The sequence below is a fragment of the Rhinolophus sinicus genome, chromosome 5 (assembly GCF_057876585.1).
Source record: "Rhinolophus sinicus isolate RSI-liver-muscle chromosome 5, RSI-T2T, whole genome shotgun sequence".
NCBI classification, from domain to species: Eukaryota; Metazoa; Chordata; class Mammalia; order Chiroptera; family Rhinolophidae; genus Rhinolophus; species Rhinolophus sinicus.
Window position 1 is genome coordinate 5,578,053 of NC_142505.1, and position 21,525 is coordinate 5,599,577.

At 38.0% G+C, this 21,525-nt stretch overlaps 1 protein-coding gene across 10 annotated transcripts in view; it reads right to left on the bottom strand.

The window, feature by feature from the left end:
* Window positions 1–21,525, bottom strand: part of DOCK3 (dedicator of cytokinesis 3) — a 294,157-nt gene that overhangs the window by 155,459 nt on the left and 117,173 nt on the right. For all 10 annotated transcript variants that reach the window (XM_074312252.2, XM_074312255.2, XM_074312249.2 and 7 more), the window contains 3 exons: window positions 14,023–14,107; window positions 6,162–6,203; window positions 5,382–5,536 (listed from right to left, as the gene is read on the bottom strand). In XM_074312252.2, the coding sequence (XP_074168353.1) occupies window positions 5,382–5,536; window positions 6,162–6,203; window positions 14,023–14,107 (282 nt within the window). The remainder of the gene's footprint in view (window positions 1–5,381; window positions 5,537–6,161; window positions 6,204–14,022; window positions 14,108–21,525) is intronic.

Below are 21,525 nucleotides of genomic sequence, written 5' to 3' on the forward strand. Positions count from 1 at the left end.
ATTTGCTGGTAAATCAGATTTTTAACATATCCTTTCTCATTCTTGCTTACAGTCCAGTGGTGGGACACAGACAATAAAAAAAAGTAAACATGTCAACTAGTATGCTAGATAGCATTAAGCACTAAGGAAAAATATAAAGCAAGGAAGAGACATTGAGAATATGCATGTGTAGGCAAGAGATGGTGGTAATGGTGGTTTCAGTTCTACACAGGGTGGCCAGGAAAAACCTGAGCATGGTATTTGAGTAAAAACCTGAAGGTGAGGATGCAAGCATCATGAAACTCCCCGGGAAACAGCAGGTGCAAAGAAAGGCCCTAAGTAAGATGTGTTATGTTTTCAGGGAATAGCAAGGAGGCCATTGTAAAGTGGAATGACCAAGGAGGAAGTGATGGGCAATGCGGTGTCGCAGTGACGAGGCCGGGATCAGATCCTACAGGGCAAAACGCCTTTTCCTCTCTCGTCTTACTCCTAGCCTCCTTATCCAGGGCCTCATCACTTCACATCTGCAGTAGCTTCTAACTCATCTCTTTTCTAGTTTAACCTACATATTGCCACTGTGATCATCTCAAATCACCACCTTCAACAAGTCGTTCCTCTGCTCAAGGAGTCATAAGGGTTATCTAACACACCAAGCCTAAATTAGCGTAGGATTTCCAGGGCTCTCCTAGACCTATTTCATCTTGTCTCTAGCACTTGTTTTCTGATCAAACATTTACTGAGCTCTTTCTTTGTTTAAGAGGCTGTGAGCAGCCAAAGGTGGTAAGTAAGAAAGGGATTCGAGCCCTGGAGTTCACTGTCAACACAAACCTTTTTCTAGCTCTAATAGCCTCTCCTAATTTCCTGCACACGTGCATTGCGGTCTTTGTTGTTTCTGACTCACACTTTTGCCTTTGCTCCTTTTCATGCTTGAATATCTTCTCATCTTGAACTTACAATAAAATCCAAAACCCTTCCATGGCTATAAGGCCTGCATAACCTGTCCCTGACTCTCCTCAATCACCTCTTGTGAAACCCTTTCCTTCTCTCATTCACTACATTCCAGCAACACTCACCACTTCTCAGTTCTCTGAATGGACCAAGTCATTCCCTGCATCTAGACCTTCTTCTGCCTTTGTCATGTTACCCACTCTTTGTGCTTAAGCCTTAGCGTAGATGCCATAAGAGCTTGCCTGCACTCCAATCTACATGAGGTTTCACAGCCCCCTGCATGATTTTCCTTTATGGCATTTACCATCGTTTTTAAACTACAGTTATTCATGTGATCACGTGTTTAATGATCTTTCTACTAAGGAGAGTGGTCTCTCTACTAGATCATTAAGTTCCAAGAAGACAAGCAGGTACCTCTCTGGCTCACTTCAATATCTCTAGCATGTACCCGAATACCTAGGGTAGACGTTTAATAAATATTTGTTGAACAAATGACTTAATACCCTATCTGGATCCTGGCCATTCTTCTATTCAATTACTTTTATTTTCTACAAGAGCGCTTCCTGGTTTCTCAGACTCCCAATAATCCTCTTCTTCCTGACTTTTCTTTTTTAAAAACAGTTCTTTGAATATTGAATACAAAACCTTGGTGACAATTAATCCAGCTCACCATGACAGGAAAAGCCATCTCTCCCAATATATTACATGGGAAATCTATTTCTTTCCCAAACACAATTTAATCCTAAATATAGAGCAAAGCCTGAAATATAATTGATTAGAAAAATATATATAAAACAAACAGGACTTCTCATTTTTTATCTTAAAGAAAGTCTATAATAAAGTTTCTAACTTAACAGGTTGTGTTTTTTGTTTTTCCCTGACTTCTCATTGGGCTTAAAATCCCACCACATGTCAGTAAGGCGTCTGCCCATCTTATTTTCACTCAGCTTGGAAGAACATGTTTCACATTGTTAGGAATCCTGTAGCACCTTTCTCAGGCCTCCTCAGCAGCAGGACAGTTCTTTTCAATCTAAGTCCCTAGCAGTTATTGCAGGGGCCCACAAACAGGAAACCCGCAGTAAATGCTTGCTAAACTGCTTAATTAAATGAAAATCCCTTGAGTCACAGGTGACTGATTGGTACTTCTTAACTAATATGCACTTATTCAGTCACTCAATAAATATTTATTTAATGCTCCAATATCCAAGATCCAGTGCTTAGCACTGGGGAGGAAATGGTACAAAAGATACACAAAGACACACACACTCCACGGGGGGGGGGATTTACATGCATGTTTACAATTACAATATAATATCTAGTAATGGGAAAAAGCTGGGGACAGGGTGTCTTCATGGGTGTAATTAAGTCCCAGGGCCTGATTCTACCCATAAATATGGAGGAAGGTTTCATAAAGTTGAGTTTTAAAGAACGGACAGGAATTTACCAAGCCAACAAGGGTAGGGAGACATGAAAGAGCAAGGCACGTTTAGGGAAAGCCAAGTAAGTCATCAGGAGGAAAACAGAATGCATGAAATAAGGTTAGAGAAACAGGCAGAATTACACCATGTTGGGCCTTTTACGCCACACCCAGTAACAGGCTAAGTGGGAGCTGCCATGGACGGTCTGCGCCTTTAAGAGAAGTGTGGTGGTGGTATGGAGCATAACTCAGGAAGACAGGGAGTCTATGTTTGGGGAGAAATGGGAAGGACCTGGTGTGACAGTGGGGATGGAGTGGGGTCGGTGGTTTGATTGATATTTAGGAGACCGAAGTGACAGGACACAGTGATCAACGTGAAGGGACAGAGAGAAGGAGAGAGGAGCCTCAGAGGATTCCTACGTTTCTGAGACGGATCTCTCAGCACATGATAATGCCTTTCACTTGATTTCAAGAGCACAGGAGGAAGTATATGTGTGAGGAAAGAAAACGAATTGTTTAGATATGCTGAGGTAGAAAAGTCTGAGGGCCACCCAATGGCAGACGTCTGGGAGGAAAAACGAAAGAAGGACCTGAAGCTCGGGGGAGAGGTCTTAATAAGAGACTGAGATTTCAGGCTAAATACGTAGGATTCTGTTCAGAATGATGAAATGTCACAAAAAATACTTAGAGCTACCAAGGCCCTGCCAACTGATTCTTCCCTCCGCAGATCATCTGATACTCATCAGTCAGGATATATCAGGATGCTGTATGAGGGTTTGCGATTTGTCGTGCACTTTAGCCCTTCCAGGTTTGCCTGTGGAATCCGCAATGAGACGAAGGGGAGGAAGATCTGGCCTTCTCCTCCTTAGCCTGCTCCCCCGGCTCACATGTGTTCTTGGGCACAGAGGTCAGAGTGTCCTGGCCAGCTCCATTTGGCTGGAGACGAGACTAGAAATACCTGATTGGAAAGACAGTCACTCAAGGAGTTCTCTTGAGGAGGAGAAACAACTAAAGCAATTGCTCTGTAAAACACTCCATGCACCTGACAATACATCCCTAATCCTTCATGACTTCTGAAAACTGCTTAGAGAAAGTAATATATGACCAATTTAATACCTAATCATAATGAAAGCATAATTATCTCATAATATCAGCTCAAGGACCTAAATTTTTGAGGGCTTATACAACTACATAAATCTTAATGGAAAGAAGAAAGAACATCTATTGATTAAACCTAGATCTAAAATTCTGCTTATTAGTTCACTCTTAAAACTAAACGAAGATGATATTTTCAACTAAGGACCTTATGGTTTTATTACGTCAATGGGAAAGTGATATAGTTCTTTAATATCTAAGGATTTTTAAATGGCCTAAACATTATCAGCAACTCCACAAAAAAATGTTTTTTACATTTCTTCTTTTAAGATGTTTTATTGTTTCTTGAGGCTAAATTATAAACAATAAGTCCAAAGATAAAACAATGGGTACACTGATGATCCTGCACGGATTGCAAACCAGAGCAGTGGGGTATCTCTGGGGGGTTTGGGGCTTCTCTGTGCACTTAGCCCGATAAAGCAAGGAATGGGCACAGGCACATGTGGGACCGTGGAGACAGACAGTCCCCTGGCACTCAGGATGAAGTGTACTCTGGTTTTCAAACAGGCTTTCAGGGGTTCACCAGGGCACTGAGTGGGGCAGGGGCGGAGTGAGATTTCTGTTATTTCCCTTTCCCTTCAACACTGGAGTAGTTCTATCTTATCTGTTTCATATATTAAACTTTCTCATAAAATTTAGCTTAAAGAAAGAATTCTTCCATACACAGAAATAAGTACTAATAAAGTTTACAAACCTCTGCTCTAGTAGAAAAACAAGAGCAGCCAGATCTTACAGCCAGGCAGTCTCGTCTGCACGTGGCAGCTGTCGCTGCCTTCGCTACCACTACTACCTTCTTGACCACAGCTTTCCTAGAAACACATACTAGAAACCACAGGTGACAGGACAGACCTACATGCCTTTTATTGCTATGCCACTGAGCCACTGGTGCTTTAATTTTTTTGGTGGGGGAAGGGGAGTCCAGATCAGAGGCCCTGTGGAGCGTGCACACCTGATTTGCCTTTGTACTCTGTTATAACTGCCATTTTCAATTTTCCCACATGTAATATGCAATTGGAAAAGAAACTGTTGTTTTCAAATTTTAAGTAAAAAAACAAAACAAAAAACCATAAAGTACTCTTAATACAGGAAGTCACCAAATAATATAAAAGTATTCCAAGATTTATTTTCTCTCTGCCCCACCGAGAAGACAACTACAAAGAAAAGCTTGGACTCCCTAAAATCCCAAGCTGGCTACGAAGGTCATCTCTCCCCACGGGAGCCTTACCGGCCTCTAGAGAAAGAGAAGCCTAGAATGTCTCCTTGACTCCTCTCTCCCTTTCCCGGGAAAAAGCACTGGTGCAGCTGCCCGTGCCAGAGGGCTTCGTGGCTCTGCCAAGATCCGCGTCAGCCCCTTTCTGCGGCCTCTCCTCCAACTCAAGGCAACAAGGACTGATGGAGTCAGGCCCACCTTCCCTGCTGCCCGAAGATGCTCCCCGCTAAACAGGGCTGGTGGCAGTGAGGACCGGGGCTGCCCTCGGACAGGACCCCGTTAGCCTATCCCCTCTCCCACATGCAGCAAGGCAGAGCCCAGGGCTTCCTGCAGTCTAGGCCTGGGTTCTGCTGAATGTGCTGTGTTCTGTTTCTGTATTCATTTCTTCCGGCACTGAAGAGATGCATCCTTTTCACTCCCAGAGGTGGTGAGAGCCAAGACTGGGGTCTGAGCTTCCAAGTGGGAAAAGGCACAGGATAAGAAAGAGGCCACGCGTACCTTCAGGGTACACTGAGACTGGAGGAAAAGCTCCCAGTGAAAGAGGAGCTTACTCTATCTTGTTTTGCCTCCTCTATGCGTCTATCTTCTCTGACGGCCCAAGATGCCTATGACGCTGGCCATACCATCCTAGCCCAGAGTCCCCACCTCAGCAGAACTTCTAGTATCCTTTACCTGATCTGCTTGCCTTCTCGCATATCATACAAGGAAAAGAAGACATCAGTATCTTCCCCAATGGTGTTGTAGGTGAAACTCTTCAGGCTTAGGAAGAAGTGATGTGGCACTGGCATCCGACAGGTTTCCCCGTGACGTGGGCGCATTGTATCCACCTAACGAGGAAGGCAAAAAAACAGTGATTTTTACTTTAGCTGTTCATTATATTAATCATAAATAAAATGAAAACTAAACGACTAACTTACTGCTGAAGGGAATCATTTAAGAGAGAGACTGAAGGTGATTTCTCTGCTTGTAGGGGGTACTGTGTCAACATGCTTGGTTTGAGGTGGACAAATATGCAGCTGGGAAAAGTAAACAGAGTGAAGGAGATACTGCAACAGTAATCCCAACTTACGAGGGAACTCAAAATCTCCTCCAGGTCATAAACATCTAAATTCGCCATGGAACCATTTTCAAAGTCATTTCTTGGAGATACTGCATGACCCTGCTGCACTTGAATTACATTGTTAGATGATAATAGTTACCATCTAAATGACATTTTTATTTTCTTCCAGACTGATTAATTTTAGTCTCTCAGTCTCCTTTCTTTCAGTGGTGCTTATGTAAATTTGCACAGAGGAGTGGAGACTGGCCAAATGTGCTTAAAGGTCAGAACTCCTTAGATGAAAGACCACACAAATGACAGCGGTGTCTGTCATTTCCAGTGCATCCCTATGTGTGAGCTCTTAAAAGAAAGAGTTGAGAGAAAAGACTGCGAGGCCTGGTTAAGATGCTTACCTGGGATGTGCTTTGCTGTACACTCTGCCGGCTAGATAAATGCTATGGAAAGAAAGAAAGAAAACTTCACTCAATTGGGAAGGAAACTAACTTTCATTAAGCATTTTCTCTATGCTTAGCATTCCACTATGTTGTTTATATATATGATCTCATTTAATTCTGGTAACCTTGTTAGATAAATATTATTTATGTTTGATGGAGGCATCTAGGCTTAGTACGAGGAAGAGATTAGCTGAAGGTCACACAGAAAGGTGGCAGGAAAGTCTGGATTCAAACCCAAGCCTTTCCAGCTCAGAGTACCAGCCAAGTCACAGGTGGTACTTGCTACTGGGTTTTTGCTGTGGCACCATCCTCTCCACACGCTGTATGTACCATATCCTTAGCCGTGTAATCCAGCCTTTTCGGGCTCTCCACATTGAAGGAGATATAGCCTTTTACCAAAAGGGGCTCCCTCCCAAACCTCTCTCCATGCTGTTCCTTTACTGCTGGCTGAAGTTAGAAGCAGCAGATTCCAATCCAAGCCACAGACAAATGGTTGTGAAACTTCAGGCAAATTGCTTACTTTCCCCCAAGAGATACTTTCCTCAACTGTAAAACTGAGATAAAGCGTTTATTGTCTTCCTAACAGGGTTATTATTAGGCTTAAATTTCATAATGGGAAGCAGCGTGACATAGCAGTTAGGGACCTCAGTGCAGAAGTCAGGACACCTGGTTTTAAACCTTGGCTCACTGGTGCTTCCTCATCTGCAAAGTGAGTATAACATGTTGTGCTGAATTCAACTTCATAGGGTTTTGTGCAGATTAACCCAGCACAGAACCCATCACTTGTAAGTAGTTGACCATTGTTATCTATAATTAGTATTCTTCTTGTTATTATTGGTATAATTAGTTACTATAGAAAAGTCAGTCACATTTAGAAGTAAACCCTTGCCAGAAAGAATGGTGGGTTCACAAACATTTGGTCCCTGGTCTTGATAAACTCAACCATGAGTTTCTATCCTGCTCCGTTTTGAGGTCTACAGGCGTGAGACCACTCATTCAGTGAACTGTTCCACGTGACATGGGTACAAAGAATGGTTGCTGAGGAGAATGATTTTTCTCTTCCTTCCAAATACACACATTTAACCCTAAATGAAACTAAAGTACAATTAAATATTAATTTAAGTGCATCTCACTAGCTGTATTTGTTAATTATTAAATATTCATGTGCATTATTAGCTAATTATTACTGACTATAGATGTTCATCCATGGGACTACATGTTCCCATAATACTTATTAAATACAGTTGGTCCTCCGTGTGCACACGTTTCACATTTTCGGATTCAACCAACCACAGTTTGAAAATATTTGGGGGAAAAATTTAAAACTCCCAGAAAGTTCCAAACAGCGAAACTTGAATTTGCCACGTGCCCAGCACTATAATGAATGCACGCCAAGAGAGTGATGTGTAGGCACACCCTGCTGTAGCCCACATGTAAATACAGGTGATATGTAAATACTGCAACATTGTACAGAAGGTACTTGAGCATCTGCTGATTTTGATATTTGCAGGGAATCCTGGAACCAATTCCCTACAGATACCGAGGGACAACTGTATAAGAAAAGCAGGTGTTCCCCAGCTGGGGAAATCATCACATAGAATATAGATGTACAAAAGGAAAGTTCATATATAAAATAGGCTACAAAAAATGCTTTTAAAAGTTTTTCAAAGAAAAACATCAAGCTTTCTATGGTTTACTGACCCATATTCCACTGGGAAGGTTACTAACCGAAAATACTTTCTGTTGTTTTATTTTATGTTCAGGGGCTGTACTAAGTCATTCTTCTCAAGTGGATTTACTGGTTAACTCTTAAACGACTACCAATTTTAAACATAAATATTCAGTCATAACTATATACAGAAGTGTACAGCTAATTTCAGTGTAAAACATCCATGATGACAATAACAAATGTCATTCTAGATTTCATAGGCATTGAATTTGGGGAGGCCTTTTCAGCCTAGTCTGAAAGCACACCACATGGCAGCCAGAGAAAGGCACAGGAACTGGCATTCTGGACGCCTTGCATGGCACTGTAAGGAAAAGCCACTGCCTTGTTGTCAGGCAGCCGTAAGCTAGCTAGTGGATTATTCCCTGTACAGAGCCATCGTCCCCTGTGTTACAGCTATAATTACTATGTTTCCATATTTGCTACCCAATTCTAGACTTGTCCTCCCAGGGAGCAAAGCACCTGTCTTAATCATCTTAATATCCTAAGTACCTCGTAATGTATAGCAAAAATATAAATTAATTGAAAAATGCATGGACTGCATTACTGCCTGTATCAAAATTTCCCCCATAGAAAAGTCATTTTCAGCCCTTTGAAGTCTCTGGTTCATTCAGTCTACCAAAGTCTACCAAGCTGGGCAAAAAATAACTGTGCATCTATTCAACTGAATAACACAATTAATTGTCTTCTGTACATGTTGAGAATTGTCTTAGGTATTGTGGGTCTTACAAGGAATTATAAGACATATCTAGTCAGGATCACCAAAGATACTTGATTGTTTTTAAATAATCAACTCATTTAAATCCAGAATTAGACGTATACACATTGATCTACTAAAAATATTAATTACCCTGTTTCCCCGAAAATACGACCTAGCCAGACCATCAGCTCTAATGCATCTTTTGGAGCAAAAATTAATATAAGACCCGGTATTATATTTACATTATATTATACATTATATTATACATTATATTATATTATATTATATTATATTATATTATATTATATTATATTATATTATATTATATTATATTATACCTGGTCTTGTTTTACTATAAGACCGGATCTTATATTAATTTTTGCTCCAAAAGACGCATTACAGCTGATGGTTCACCTAGGTCTTATTTTCTGGGAAACATGGTAGCACTAGAAGATAACAGACTAACACAGTTCCTAATACATGCTAATGTGGAAGGATAATAATGTAGCAGGAGATTATAATATGAATAGTCTGTTAGCTTCTCTTGCAATATGTAATCTTCAAGTGCTCACATTTCCGAAAGAGGCATGGCTAATTAAGATTAACAGAAATACTTTCTTATTGCCTTTGAGAAGCTTTCTAGTTTAGGCAGCACCAATTCTCTACCCTTGAAAAGTGGCTGCAAACTTGCTATTATGTAGAAGAACTGAGGAGCATTACAGCTTCCTTTGGTTCTTGTCATATAGAACATCCATCACTGTATTTAAAGCAATTTTTATCAATCATTATCATTCAACATTTGTGTAGGGACTTGATTTTTTAATGAAAAATAAAATGTTCTAAATGCAAACTTAAGGTATAATCCTATTTATAAAGGTTTCTTGCAAAATATGTGGCAAGGAATACTGTTATAATCAGAAAGTTTCATATTCTTTGTAATCTCTAGCAATAGATTTAAATGTTAATACAAAAGGTCCTAAAAGGTTATTCCTTTGAACCTGGTTGATAAATTTAAGACTTAACCAAAACATTTACTGTGCTTTTGCTGTATGCAATTTAACATTAAAATATATGGCTTTCAAAGAATTTACAGACTCTCAAAATCAGTTCTTCCTCATTATTTTCTAATTCTGTCAAAAAGCAAATACATGGAATAAAAAGATGAAAAATCAGCATAAAATTAAATAAAAAGGGACTTGTACCTTGGGCCTTTTTGAGAAATCAACATTTTAAATTAACATTTAAATTTAATAAAAGTAACATAAGCACATAGTTTTCAAAGCTAAATAGCCTTAAAAACCTTGCAATAAAATTATCAGTCCTCTGTTCACCCTGTCATTCCCCACAGATAAGTACTTTCAACTCTTTATCGTGTTTTCCCCTAGAGTTTGTCAGGTATTTCTAAATGTCATATTTATAGTGCTCTCTCTTTACCCCATTTTAGGTTTGTCTATTGGTCTCTTCTCATGGACGCTGCTGATTTTGGCATTTGTTTACATCTGTTGCACTTCAACTATATTCTTAATATCTCACAAGTTTTGGTTAAAACTTGTGTATACTGTTGTAACATTTAATGTCATCCTGGGACTTCCCTCTGATGTTAACCTGAGAATTCACTGTACCTCTTAATTGAGTCAGAATTCCTTTCCTAGATGACACATAATAGCGTCTTTTGGTTTACTTCTCTCATTTTAAAGAAATAATTTATTCTTCAGTAGTCTCCTGAAAGGGGTTAAAAAGTTGTTTTATTTTGTTTTGTTTTTGAGACTTTAAGTGACCAAAATTTTCTTCGGGCTACTTTCCCACTTAATAATGTGACTCAGTAAACACAAAACTCTAGGTTCAATTTTTTTCCTTAGAATTTTAAAGTAAATTCTTCATTATTGCTAATTTTCAATGTTGCTATTAGGAAGACAAATGTTTTTCTTACAAAAAATCCTTAGCAGGTGACCTATTTTTCTCTCAGGAAGCTCTCAGCTTTAGTGAGCTGAAATTTCACAATTAAATGCTAAATACTTGTTGGATCCTTTCAATCTGGAGACTCTTATCGACGTTCTGGGAAAGTTTTTTTTTCCAGCTTTATTAAAATATAATTGAGTGTTTTACTAACAATTGTCACCCCAATAAATTAAAAAAATAAATAAATAAATAAAATAAAATATATATATATAATTGAGTAGAGTGCTGTATGGGTACTGGACTTATCAGGGGGATCACTTCATAGATTGTGCAGATGCCTGAGCACTGTGCTGTACATATGAAGCTGATGTAGAACAATAAGGAACGTCAACTAAAATTTTATATATATATATACATATATATACACATACACACATATATATATTCATTCATATTCACAGGACGTAAAGTACAGCATAGGGAATATAGTCAATGGTATTATAACAGCTATATATGAGGTCAGAGGGATAGTAGAGTGGGTGCAACTGATTTTTGTATATTGACTTTATATCCTAAAACTTTACTGAATTTGTTAATTAGTTCTAACAGTTTTTTAGTGGAGTCTTCAGGATTTTTTGTATACAAGATCATGTCATCTGCAAACAGTAACAATTTTACTTCTCCCTTTCAAATTTGGATGCCTTTTTATTCTTGCCTAATGGCTCCAGCTAGGACTCGCAGTACTATGTTGAATAGGAATGGTGAGAAGGGGCACCGTTGTGTTGTTCTTGATATTAAAGAAAAAGCTTTCAACTTTTCACTGTTGAGTATGATGCTGTTAGCCGTGGGCTTGTCATACGTGGCTTTTATTATGTTGAGGTATGTTTCTCCCACGGCCACTTTGTTCCAAGATTTTATCATGAAAGGATATTAAATTTTGTCAAATACTTTGTACCTATTGAGATGATCATATGATTTCTATCTTTCATTCCATTAATATGTATCATATTTATTGATATGTATATGTTGAACCACACTGGTATCACAGAAATAAATCCCACTTGATTATGTATGATCCTTTTAATGTCATTGAATTTGGTTTGTTAGTATTTTGTCAAGAATTTCTGCATCTATATTCATCAGGCATATTAGCCTGTGGTTTTCTTTTCTTGTAGTGTCCTTATCTGGCTTTGATATCAGGGTAATGCTGGCCTGTAGAGTAAGTCTGGGAGTGTTCCATAAGAGTGTGAGGAGGACTGGCATTCATTCTTCTTAAATTTTTGATAGAATTCACCTGTGAAACCATCTGGTACTAGGTTTTTCTTTGTTGGGAAATTTTTTGATTACTTATTCAATCTCCTCATTTTTTACTATCTGTTCAGTTTCCTATTTCTTCATGATTTAGTCTTGGTAGGTTGTACATTTCTATCTCGGTTGTTCAATTTGTTGGCATGTAATTGTTCACAGTAGTCTCTTACGATCATTGATGCTTCTGTTGTATCAGTTATAATGCCTCCTTCCATTTGTAATTTTATTTATTTGAGTCCCTTTTTTTCTTGGTAAATATAACTTGTCAATTCTGTTATCTTTTCAAAAAAAACCAGCTGTTAGTTTCATTAATCTTTTCTATTGTTTTAGTACTCTCTATTTCATTTATTTTTGCTCTGATCTTTGTTATCTCCTTCCCGCTGCTAACTTTGAATCCCTGCTCAAATACCATCACAGGCCTTCTGTCAAACTTAGAATAAAATGCAAAATTCTTACAAAAACAGCAACTCCAAACCACCCTTTTTAGGGTGGTTAGCCTCCAACTCTCATTCTCCTTTTACTCTCCACATCTAATTGATCAAAATTTATCATTTCTATTTACTAACATTTGCATTCTCTGTTGCATTTCTTCTCCATTCCTATTACTGCCTACCCATTATTTCTTGCCTGAATCACTTCCATAGTCGCCTTCCTCCCTGATTCCAGTCTTCCCTACTTTACATTTTTCTATAGACAGAATCAGCATTTAAAACCTATGCATGATCACGTCACTACCATTGTTCCATCAGACTACTCGACAGAGTAAAATGTGGGGCTTGGAAAGCTCTTCATGATCTGGCTCTTGCCTCCTTATTGGCCTTCATCGCCCAATCATTACTACATACCTGCATGCCAAAGTTACCAAATATTTTAGTTTCCTGGAACTATCATTTCCCTCTGCCCTGTGCCATTTTGGAATGTCTTTCCTTCTTGTTTGTCTTCTTGGTGAACCTCTGATTATCCCAAGACTCACCTTATGTACTAGTACCTCAGAAAGCTTTCATAGATTTTTTTCCAGTCCCAGGAAATAAGTCACCCCCTCTAAAAGCATCAGTGTATATCTTAATTATTGCAGCACATATATGGCAACTGTTTGATCCTACTAGAGTAGATTCTAAACATGGGACCACTCATGGGCTTCAGGGGCAAGCATCAGAAGGAACTATCCACCAATTCCCTAAAACTGAGGCACTGTCCCAAGAAGAAATTTCATCTGATCCCCCATGACCCAGAAAGGATTAGGAACCAATACCCTAGGTCGTGATATTCTTGAGGGAAGGGATAAGTCTCGTTCATCTTTAATTTCTTTATCTCACATCTACCATATTGCACAGAGCATAGTTAAGGCAACTGTGCACAAATGCTTTTGTACACTAGTAAATATACATAAGCAAACATACAGAAGCGATTGATATTTTTTAAATATTATTTAGGCAAATTTCCTAAGGTCCCTGATCAGACAACATACTTCGTATCCTCTATGTTCCCTAAAAATATTACATTTTTAAGCGAGATTTTGTAATTCTTTCTAAAACTTGTAAGTCTCACGAATATATACTCAATTGTGAATTCCTTGAATATATACTCCTCAAAGTGAGGTTTTACCCAGTCCCTTAGTCTCCGCTTAACAGTCACCTGAGGTTTCTGATGTTTGTTTTACTTAAAAATTTTGTACCTTTCTTTTTGTTACTTCTTCTCATTCAGCTTGTGAAACGTAATCTTGGTAATCAGTCAACTCAATATATTTTTGTAATAACCAACAGACAGCTAAGGATTTATCAGAATTTATCTCTTAGAAAAAGTCACACATTATTTCCAGGTTTAATCACTACATTAAACAATAATTGGCTCTTTTCAGCTTCAACTACCTTGTCTTCTTAAGAGGTAGGGGGAGATAGAATTTTAGTAACTGCTGCAAGCTGAAGGAGCTCTGTTCATGAGCAAAACCAACAGAGAAGTGCCCCCTAGGCATTACAGTAAGCCCAACAGCTCTATACAGTAATTCCATTTAGAAAAGCAAGTGTGATATGTGCTATCAGAATAAGGAGGACCCCTTAATTACACTGGGACAAACACAAAGGAACAATTTTAGCAACACTGTTTCATAACATAATTGGGAAAAATAAACAAAGGAGAAAAAAGGAGGTGTGCAGGGAAAAAAAACTACACTGTGTTAGATTTCTTACCATTTTATAGAGGTCTGAGACGCTAATCTGGTCCGAATCCACTACTTCAAAGTCCTTTCGAGGTACCAGGTCCAGGCCCAAATGCCTAGTAAAGAGAAAGACCACACTTAGCATGCCATGTCCGCAGATTACTCATCTATCTTTATGTGCCTGGGAGCCCATACCTGCCATGACATTGTGGACAGAGGCTCAGACACTGCCCAGGAGAGGCATGCCTTTACCCAGTAACACTTAGTTGCACTCACCTTTAGGAAAATAAATGAGGCTAGGGATTTTAAATCTGTCACATTTCTAGTCGTCAAGCAGTTCCCTTGTGATGGTAAAAAAGAGTCATTCAATATCACGTTTTTAACAAATTGCTTGAGTTCATTAAGGATGGGTTTTTTTATAGATCATTAATAAGTCACGCTTATTCTTCCATTTCTCCCCATCCTACAAGTATGCTCAAGGTTCAGTCATGCATTACTTCCATTAGGATGAAAATTATCCAGAATCCAAATAGATTTGTAATTCAAAGTCAAAGACATAAAAATTACCCACTGAAGATTAATTAAACTCAAAGAAATGTATGTATTGGTTGAGTTTTATCTCATTTTCAATTTAATTAATACTAACATTAAGCTATAGTAAAGACTTTGCTACATATTAGCCAATATATTAAGAAGCTTTAGATGGAAATTTAACCAAGGAGTACTACTATTACTAAAGAACATAGTATATGGAAGATCTTATATAACTTGGGCAGAAAAGAAGTAATGGTGATTAATGGTTGATTGGGAGGCAGTATGAGGCAATGGAAATAACTCTGGACACAGTCAGAACTCGGGTTCCAATACGGTACATAATTTAGTCAATGAATGTTAGCTCCGGTCTCACTCTCCTGAACAACAGCTCTAAATCTGGAATCCAGTGGAGCTGTGGACCCCTGAAGCTTACAGCAGTAGGTGCATGTGTTCATGTACGATTTTTTTTCTGAGTAGAAAGAAGGTCTATAACTCTCATCAGGGTTTCAGAGATGCTCTGTGACCACCCTGCTCCAAAATAAGGGCCACTGATTATTGCATCTGGCAAAAGTATTCCACAGACATTGGAGAAAGAGTATTTTTTTCTCTTCAACTAGACTATGAACTACTTTTAGAATATGCTAGCAAAACTAATTCTGTAGGCTCTTTCTGTACATAAAACTTCCACTTGTTTAAAATAAAGCCACGTGTACATCTAAAATGCAGATTTATTTTATTTTATTTATAATTTACACCCTCTTTATAGGAAAATATGTGAAAAGGTTAAAGTTGCAATAAGATGGTTAAAATAAAAATGGAAAATCAAACTTAGAAGCAAACATACTAATTGCACAGGCTAATATGTTACTATGATGAAGAATTAAAATTTAGACGTGTACTGTCTAGCAGGCAAGAAAAGGAGAAATGTATTTTTATATTAAAGGATAAAAACTTACTTTTTTTTTTCTTTGTTTTTTTTTTAGTTTCAGGTGCACAAGACAAAGCAAAACTTAGACGTTTATCATTTATATCCCTCACACTGTGTGAAACGTTTTTCTATTATCTATTATAACTTGCATTATCCTATAATAGAAAAACAGGAGTTTTTAAACAGGAAATCACTGTTTGGTACTAAATCCTCCCACAAAACCTCACAGTTTTGCATGATGAGAGGATACACCGTTGGCCTTAACTATGATGGTTTAGTTTAATGATAAAACTATGCCATTGAAGACATTTTACTTTTCTACCACTGGGATCCTGTCTTCTTATATCAAAGAAATACTCCATTCAATCACCTCTTATTAGCTATTCTTAATTTCTCTGAAATAATTTCAGGCCTCTGGCTTCTACCACTACAGCAACGTAAAGGCAGGCAGTGCCGATGAGAGCCAGAGAGAGCTGAAGCACATCCTTTCCACCGCTCTTGTCATAAAAAGCAATTTACATTATAAAGAGAATTTTGCAGATATGATCTTAAATATTTAAAATATGTTTGCATCATGTGGAAAAACAGCAAAAAGATCACAAAATATTGGTATTTGCATTAGGGAAGTGGAATTATACAACTGATCATTTAAAACGTTTTCCAAATTTTCTGTAGTCATGCTATTGAAACCTTTTTAAATACAAAAATGAGACAAAATTTCATACCTATTTTTTAACCACTGGAGGTCACAAAATAATTGACAGTCAAATTCAGAACTAAGTAACAAAAAAGACTATTCAAATAAGCCAATTAAAATAGATGTTTTCAATATAATAGCTTAAGAAAACAATCCAGACGGATGTGAGTCCATAGGGCGGGGACTGAGTGTACGAGCAGCACACACAGCGACGGCCCTGTCTGGAGACCAGCAAGCTTGCACTGTCTTAGCACTATGACACTGTAACCTTGTTGTCCATTCAACTATCCACCCATACACCCATCCACTCAACTCACAGATACTCTCCGAGGACCTTCTTTGTACCAGACCAGTGGTGCTAAACATAGGAAATACAGCAAATGTTGGTACTCATCGTGCTGATTCATGCTAGGAGAAGGCAGAGTGTTTTCCTGCTCCTAGAAGTCTCCAGAGTACAGTACCTTTTAGTTTCTCAATTTCTTTATTTTAGGAAATAGAATGATTAACAGGTGATCTGATAAAACAGAAGGCAAGTTAGTTCCTTCTACTAAGACCATCTTCAATGGAGTAGTTTTCAAAAGCTAAACTGGAGGACTGTCCCCACTGGAAGAAGGCTGAGATGCTGCATAGTGAGAAACACCACACTTTCCCTCTGAAAAAAAGGTTCCTGGCTGTTTCTTCCTATAGCTTATTCTGAGAATAATGAATGGTAAGTGCAGTCTTTTCTCTATCTTCTCAGCAATGGGAGGCAGTGCAGCGAAATATAATATTAGGTTGGTTCAAAAGTAATTGTGGTTTAAAAGATTGAAAATAATTGCAAAACCCGCAATTACTTTTGCATCAACATAACAGTTAGAGGTGTGGGCGCTGAGGTTAGCCTGCCTGGTTTGTAGCTGGCTCCTCCACCAAACTCCATCATCTTATCTGGGTGTAAAGATTAATCCATGTAAAGCACTCAGCACACAGCCTGGCACTGGGAACTGCTATTGCTGTTAGTTATTATCATATGTTACATTATCCGTCAACACACGGCTTAAAGTACAAGACTCTGATCAAAGAGGTGTCTGAAAAACAGATTCAAACAGATGGACACAAGCAGGAGACATACATCTACGATACCTACTACATACAAATGTAGTATAGAGATGAGTTTTCAAACATGGCCCCACTAATTGCTCAGGTAAACAGTCTTCAGAAAAATATTTAGTCTTCTTTCACCACCTGTCACTGATATTCATTCATTTCAGTAATTCAATAAAGCACTTACTCTGTGGTAGGCTCATGCCGAACTTGAGGACACAGCAGAGAATAAGAGACATACTCTTGGTTCTACATCCCTTCAGGTGCACCCAAGGGCCCTGAATCTACATCAAATTCTTCAAATTTTACATTGCTTTTGAACGTTCTATATTCTATTCTATTTTTAATTCTATCTTTCTCTTCTGGGGTTCCTCATCTGAACCACAGAACATAAAAAACAATTTGAAGTTAATTAATTACATATAACAAGTGTTTCAAGACATTAGGACTTAGTTGTTCCTCAGAATCGTTTGAGAAAGGCTGGAGGTATTAAGATTTCCTGTAGACAGTGCCCTTTTCTAACACTTACAGTATAGAGAGCATACAGATAGTAACTATACTAATGAAAACATGGTGCATTTATATTTATATAATAAAATATAGTAAGATATAACTAATTATAGCTACCCTTTACTGAACATTTACTTGGGACAGGCATTTTATGTATATCATCTCTAAGCACTATGGGAAATAGACAGTATTAGACCCATTTTATAACTGAGGAAACTGAAGCAGAGAGTGGTTAACTCAGTGGCCTACTAAGGAAGCACAGTTGGGCTCATCTCAAGCTAGGTCTGTCTTACTCTGAACCTATGGCTATTTCCACTATACTTGCTGCCTTTCTACTAATAACCACGAAAATTAAGTACTAATGGCTATAAGTAATTGTAATCAATTCAGCCATAATAGTTTGAGGGATGATTTTGTGTCAATATATCAACCCAGAAGGGAACAAATACCGATTGGTAAATGAGTGACCACCAGGCATTAAAAACAAACCCATTTTATTACTTAGATTCATTCCTGTAATGCCTACCAAGTGCAGGGTATGATTGGGGGGCGGGGGGCACACAGAGAGAGAGAGAGACAGACAGAGAGAGAGACAGAGAGAGAGACAGAGAGAGAGAGAGAGAGAGAGTCATCTGAACATAATACTCTTTTTGAGTGGCAAGACACTCATGGGTGGGCACAACACCCTGTATTAGAAGAAGTCTAAGAAAGTCATTGGAACCATCTGCTAATTTCCGATGTCCTGAAGCTGGAAAATATCGCCATGCCCTTAAAGCGAAAGTACTGAGCCACAAACCTTTCTGAGTCTTAACTAAGACTCTTCTCAGAGGAAACTCGTTGGGGTGATGGGTGGGTGGAAGTAATTTCTGCAAACTACAACTCAAACTGCTGCTTGTGTTGCTTCCTCCAAGAACAATTCCTTCAGTGAGGCTCAGTCCCTATGCTGTAAGCTAACATACTGTATTTTGCTAAGGTTTCTATGGCCCAAAGTCAGATTCAGAGAACACTGTCTGATCTATGAACACTATACCAGAATCCATGCTGTATCATACAAGGGGTCTGTGGTATGTGCCAAGTAAGGCAATTAACAGTCAAGAGGGTGCAATTTAATTTAAATTAAACAAAGGATATTATCACTTCAAAAGGTCACAAATTGTCAATTTAAAGTTGTACTTTTTTCTTTTCTATTGATGAACAGTACCACTCCAGGTTGGAACCATTGCTTATTAGAGTCTGTGTTTCCTCTTTTCTGATTTGTTCTTCCACTTCTGCAAGAACACATTCTCAAGTCCCTTAAGAAACGGGCCATGAAAGATAACTTCTGCATCCCTGAATACTTTAAAATGGCTTAGTTTGGCCCTTACATTTGATTAGTTTGGTTGTTCACAAAATTTTGGCTGCCAAATCATCTCCCAACAAAATTCTGAAGGTATTATTTCATTATATTCTAACATCCAGTGTTACTGATAAACTTTTGAGACCAATGTGATTCTTATTCTTTTGTAAGAATGCCTGTTTTTCTATCTGAAAACTTTTTAGGATCTTATCATCATCCCTAGGACCCTGAGGTATATTCATATGACTTGCGGTGGGGTTTTGGGTTTTCTCCCCATTCATTATACTAGGTATTGGGTGGGCCCTTTCAACCCTAAAACTCCTGGTTCTTTGGCTCTGAGAAATTTCCTGTCATTTTTAGCATTTCTTCTTTACTGTCTTTGTTTTTTTCCTGGAGATTATAACGTCTGACGTTAGACCCCTTGGATTCAACCTCCATATTACTCTTCTTTCCTCAACCACTTTCCATCTTTTTATTTTATTCTCCTAGATATAACATAAAATTATCTTCTTATCCTCTTCCTAAATGCTTTATCTTGGAAATCACATTCTTCATTCCTTTTCGTAGCATTTTATTCTATATAATGGATCTTCTAGATTCTCTTGGAGGATACTCACAGATTTTTTTGAAAGTTCTTTACTAATTTCTAATTCTCTCTGGGGAGAGGTTATTCTTCTGGGGCAAGGTATTTTGTTTATCTTGGTCTCTCATCCCTATAGAAGGATTTCTTAGTCAATGGAATTGTAATAGGTATATACGATGTCAGAGGGGCAATAGATTGGGGGATGTGAGCTATCACTTTTGTGAGAGGTGAAATGAAATGTCTATTACACTGTTTTGTACACCTGAAACAAATAAACAAACAAACAAAAGAACAACAGAAAAAAAAAAACAAGAATGAAGTAAATAGCAAAAATAAGGGGAGAAATAAATTTTATAAAAGAAAGACGGGGAGAACAAATCAATTTAACAAAACCAAACATTTGTTCTTTCAATGTTAATAGGCAGTGGCAGTACTGATTTTAAAAGTCAGAGGGAAGATAAAGATAAACAAGATATAGACTGAAAAGGGTAGACTACCAAGAAAAATAGAGATTTAAAAATGTTTTTAAAAAGTATTATGGACAATTGACAGGTAATGGTTGTACAACTCTGTATATGCCACTAAAAACCACTGAATTGTGCACTTTAAATAGGTGAATCGTATGGTATGCGAATTATATCTCAATAAAGCCATAACCCCCCAAAAAAAGTAAAAAAAATATATTTTTTTATTATACTCAATTGTCCATTTAGATTTTAAAACGGCACCAGAAGAAATGTGGGGAACTTTTTGTACATGGGTGGGTGACTAGCAAGCTTCTATTTCTGGTAAGTGGAAGGGATCTGGTCATTACACTTTGAAACTCTTAACTGCCACAATATGGAAGGCTTTGCAATAAGGTCCCAGTCCACACTCTCCTTGCCCAGTTTCCCCCCAGGCAATTGGTCTTTGTATTTGTTTGTCTGAAGGGGAAACACAGAGCTGCCAGGCATCGTCTCATGGTGCTGGATTATTCCTTTTACATACTTTTAAGCAATCTCCCTTTTTAAAGTTCAAATGCACACTTCCGCCCTCCATCATTCTGGGAGCTACAAGGCAAACTAGCTCCTTCATTAGCTAAAACTTCTTCCACATACACTGGGCTTCCCCTGTCACTACTCCTCCATCTATTTTCAGCTTCTAGAAATAGGTTCATATATTTCATTTATTGCTGGGCCCCTTCCCATTCTTTTAATTTTCTATCATTTCAGTGATGTCTTGAGAGGGGGAGGAACTAAAGACTGGTACTAATACACTTTAGTATGTGCGTATCTTAAAAAGAAAGCAACCTGGTCATTTCAAAGTTCAATGGACCTGATTTTAAGAGAACGAGATAAAAGCACCTGAGAATTATATCAATTATTAAGTCTAGGAAGAAATAAAATCTGAATGCTATTTACTCTAGCTTCCCACACCGAAGTCTTGTATTTTACTTGTAATGACAATAGCAAATTATCATACCCACTGCATAAAGGCAGGACTATTTTTGAATGACAAATTAGTTACGAATATTCTGAAGTGCAGATGTAGAAGTTCCCGTTTGTTGTATATGCTTATTCAGATTCACTGAATGGCTATAAAATGTAAAGGCCACCAAATTCACATTTTTTAAAAAGGCACTAAAAGATGAAACAAAAGCATTTTCTGATTACTAGAATCAAGGAATTTGAGCTGGAAGAGACCTCAAAGGATAATGTAATCCAATTTGATTTTCCAGAAGTGAAAATGGAGGCTGAGAGAGTTTCAGTGAGTGGAACCAGTGAGTGTCCGTTGCTACTCTACAAGAAACAACTACTCATAGTAAAAATGATCAAAGCTTAGTGGACAGTACAGTGTCTTTTAAGCGCTAAAGAGCTTTGATCAAGT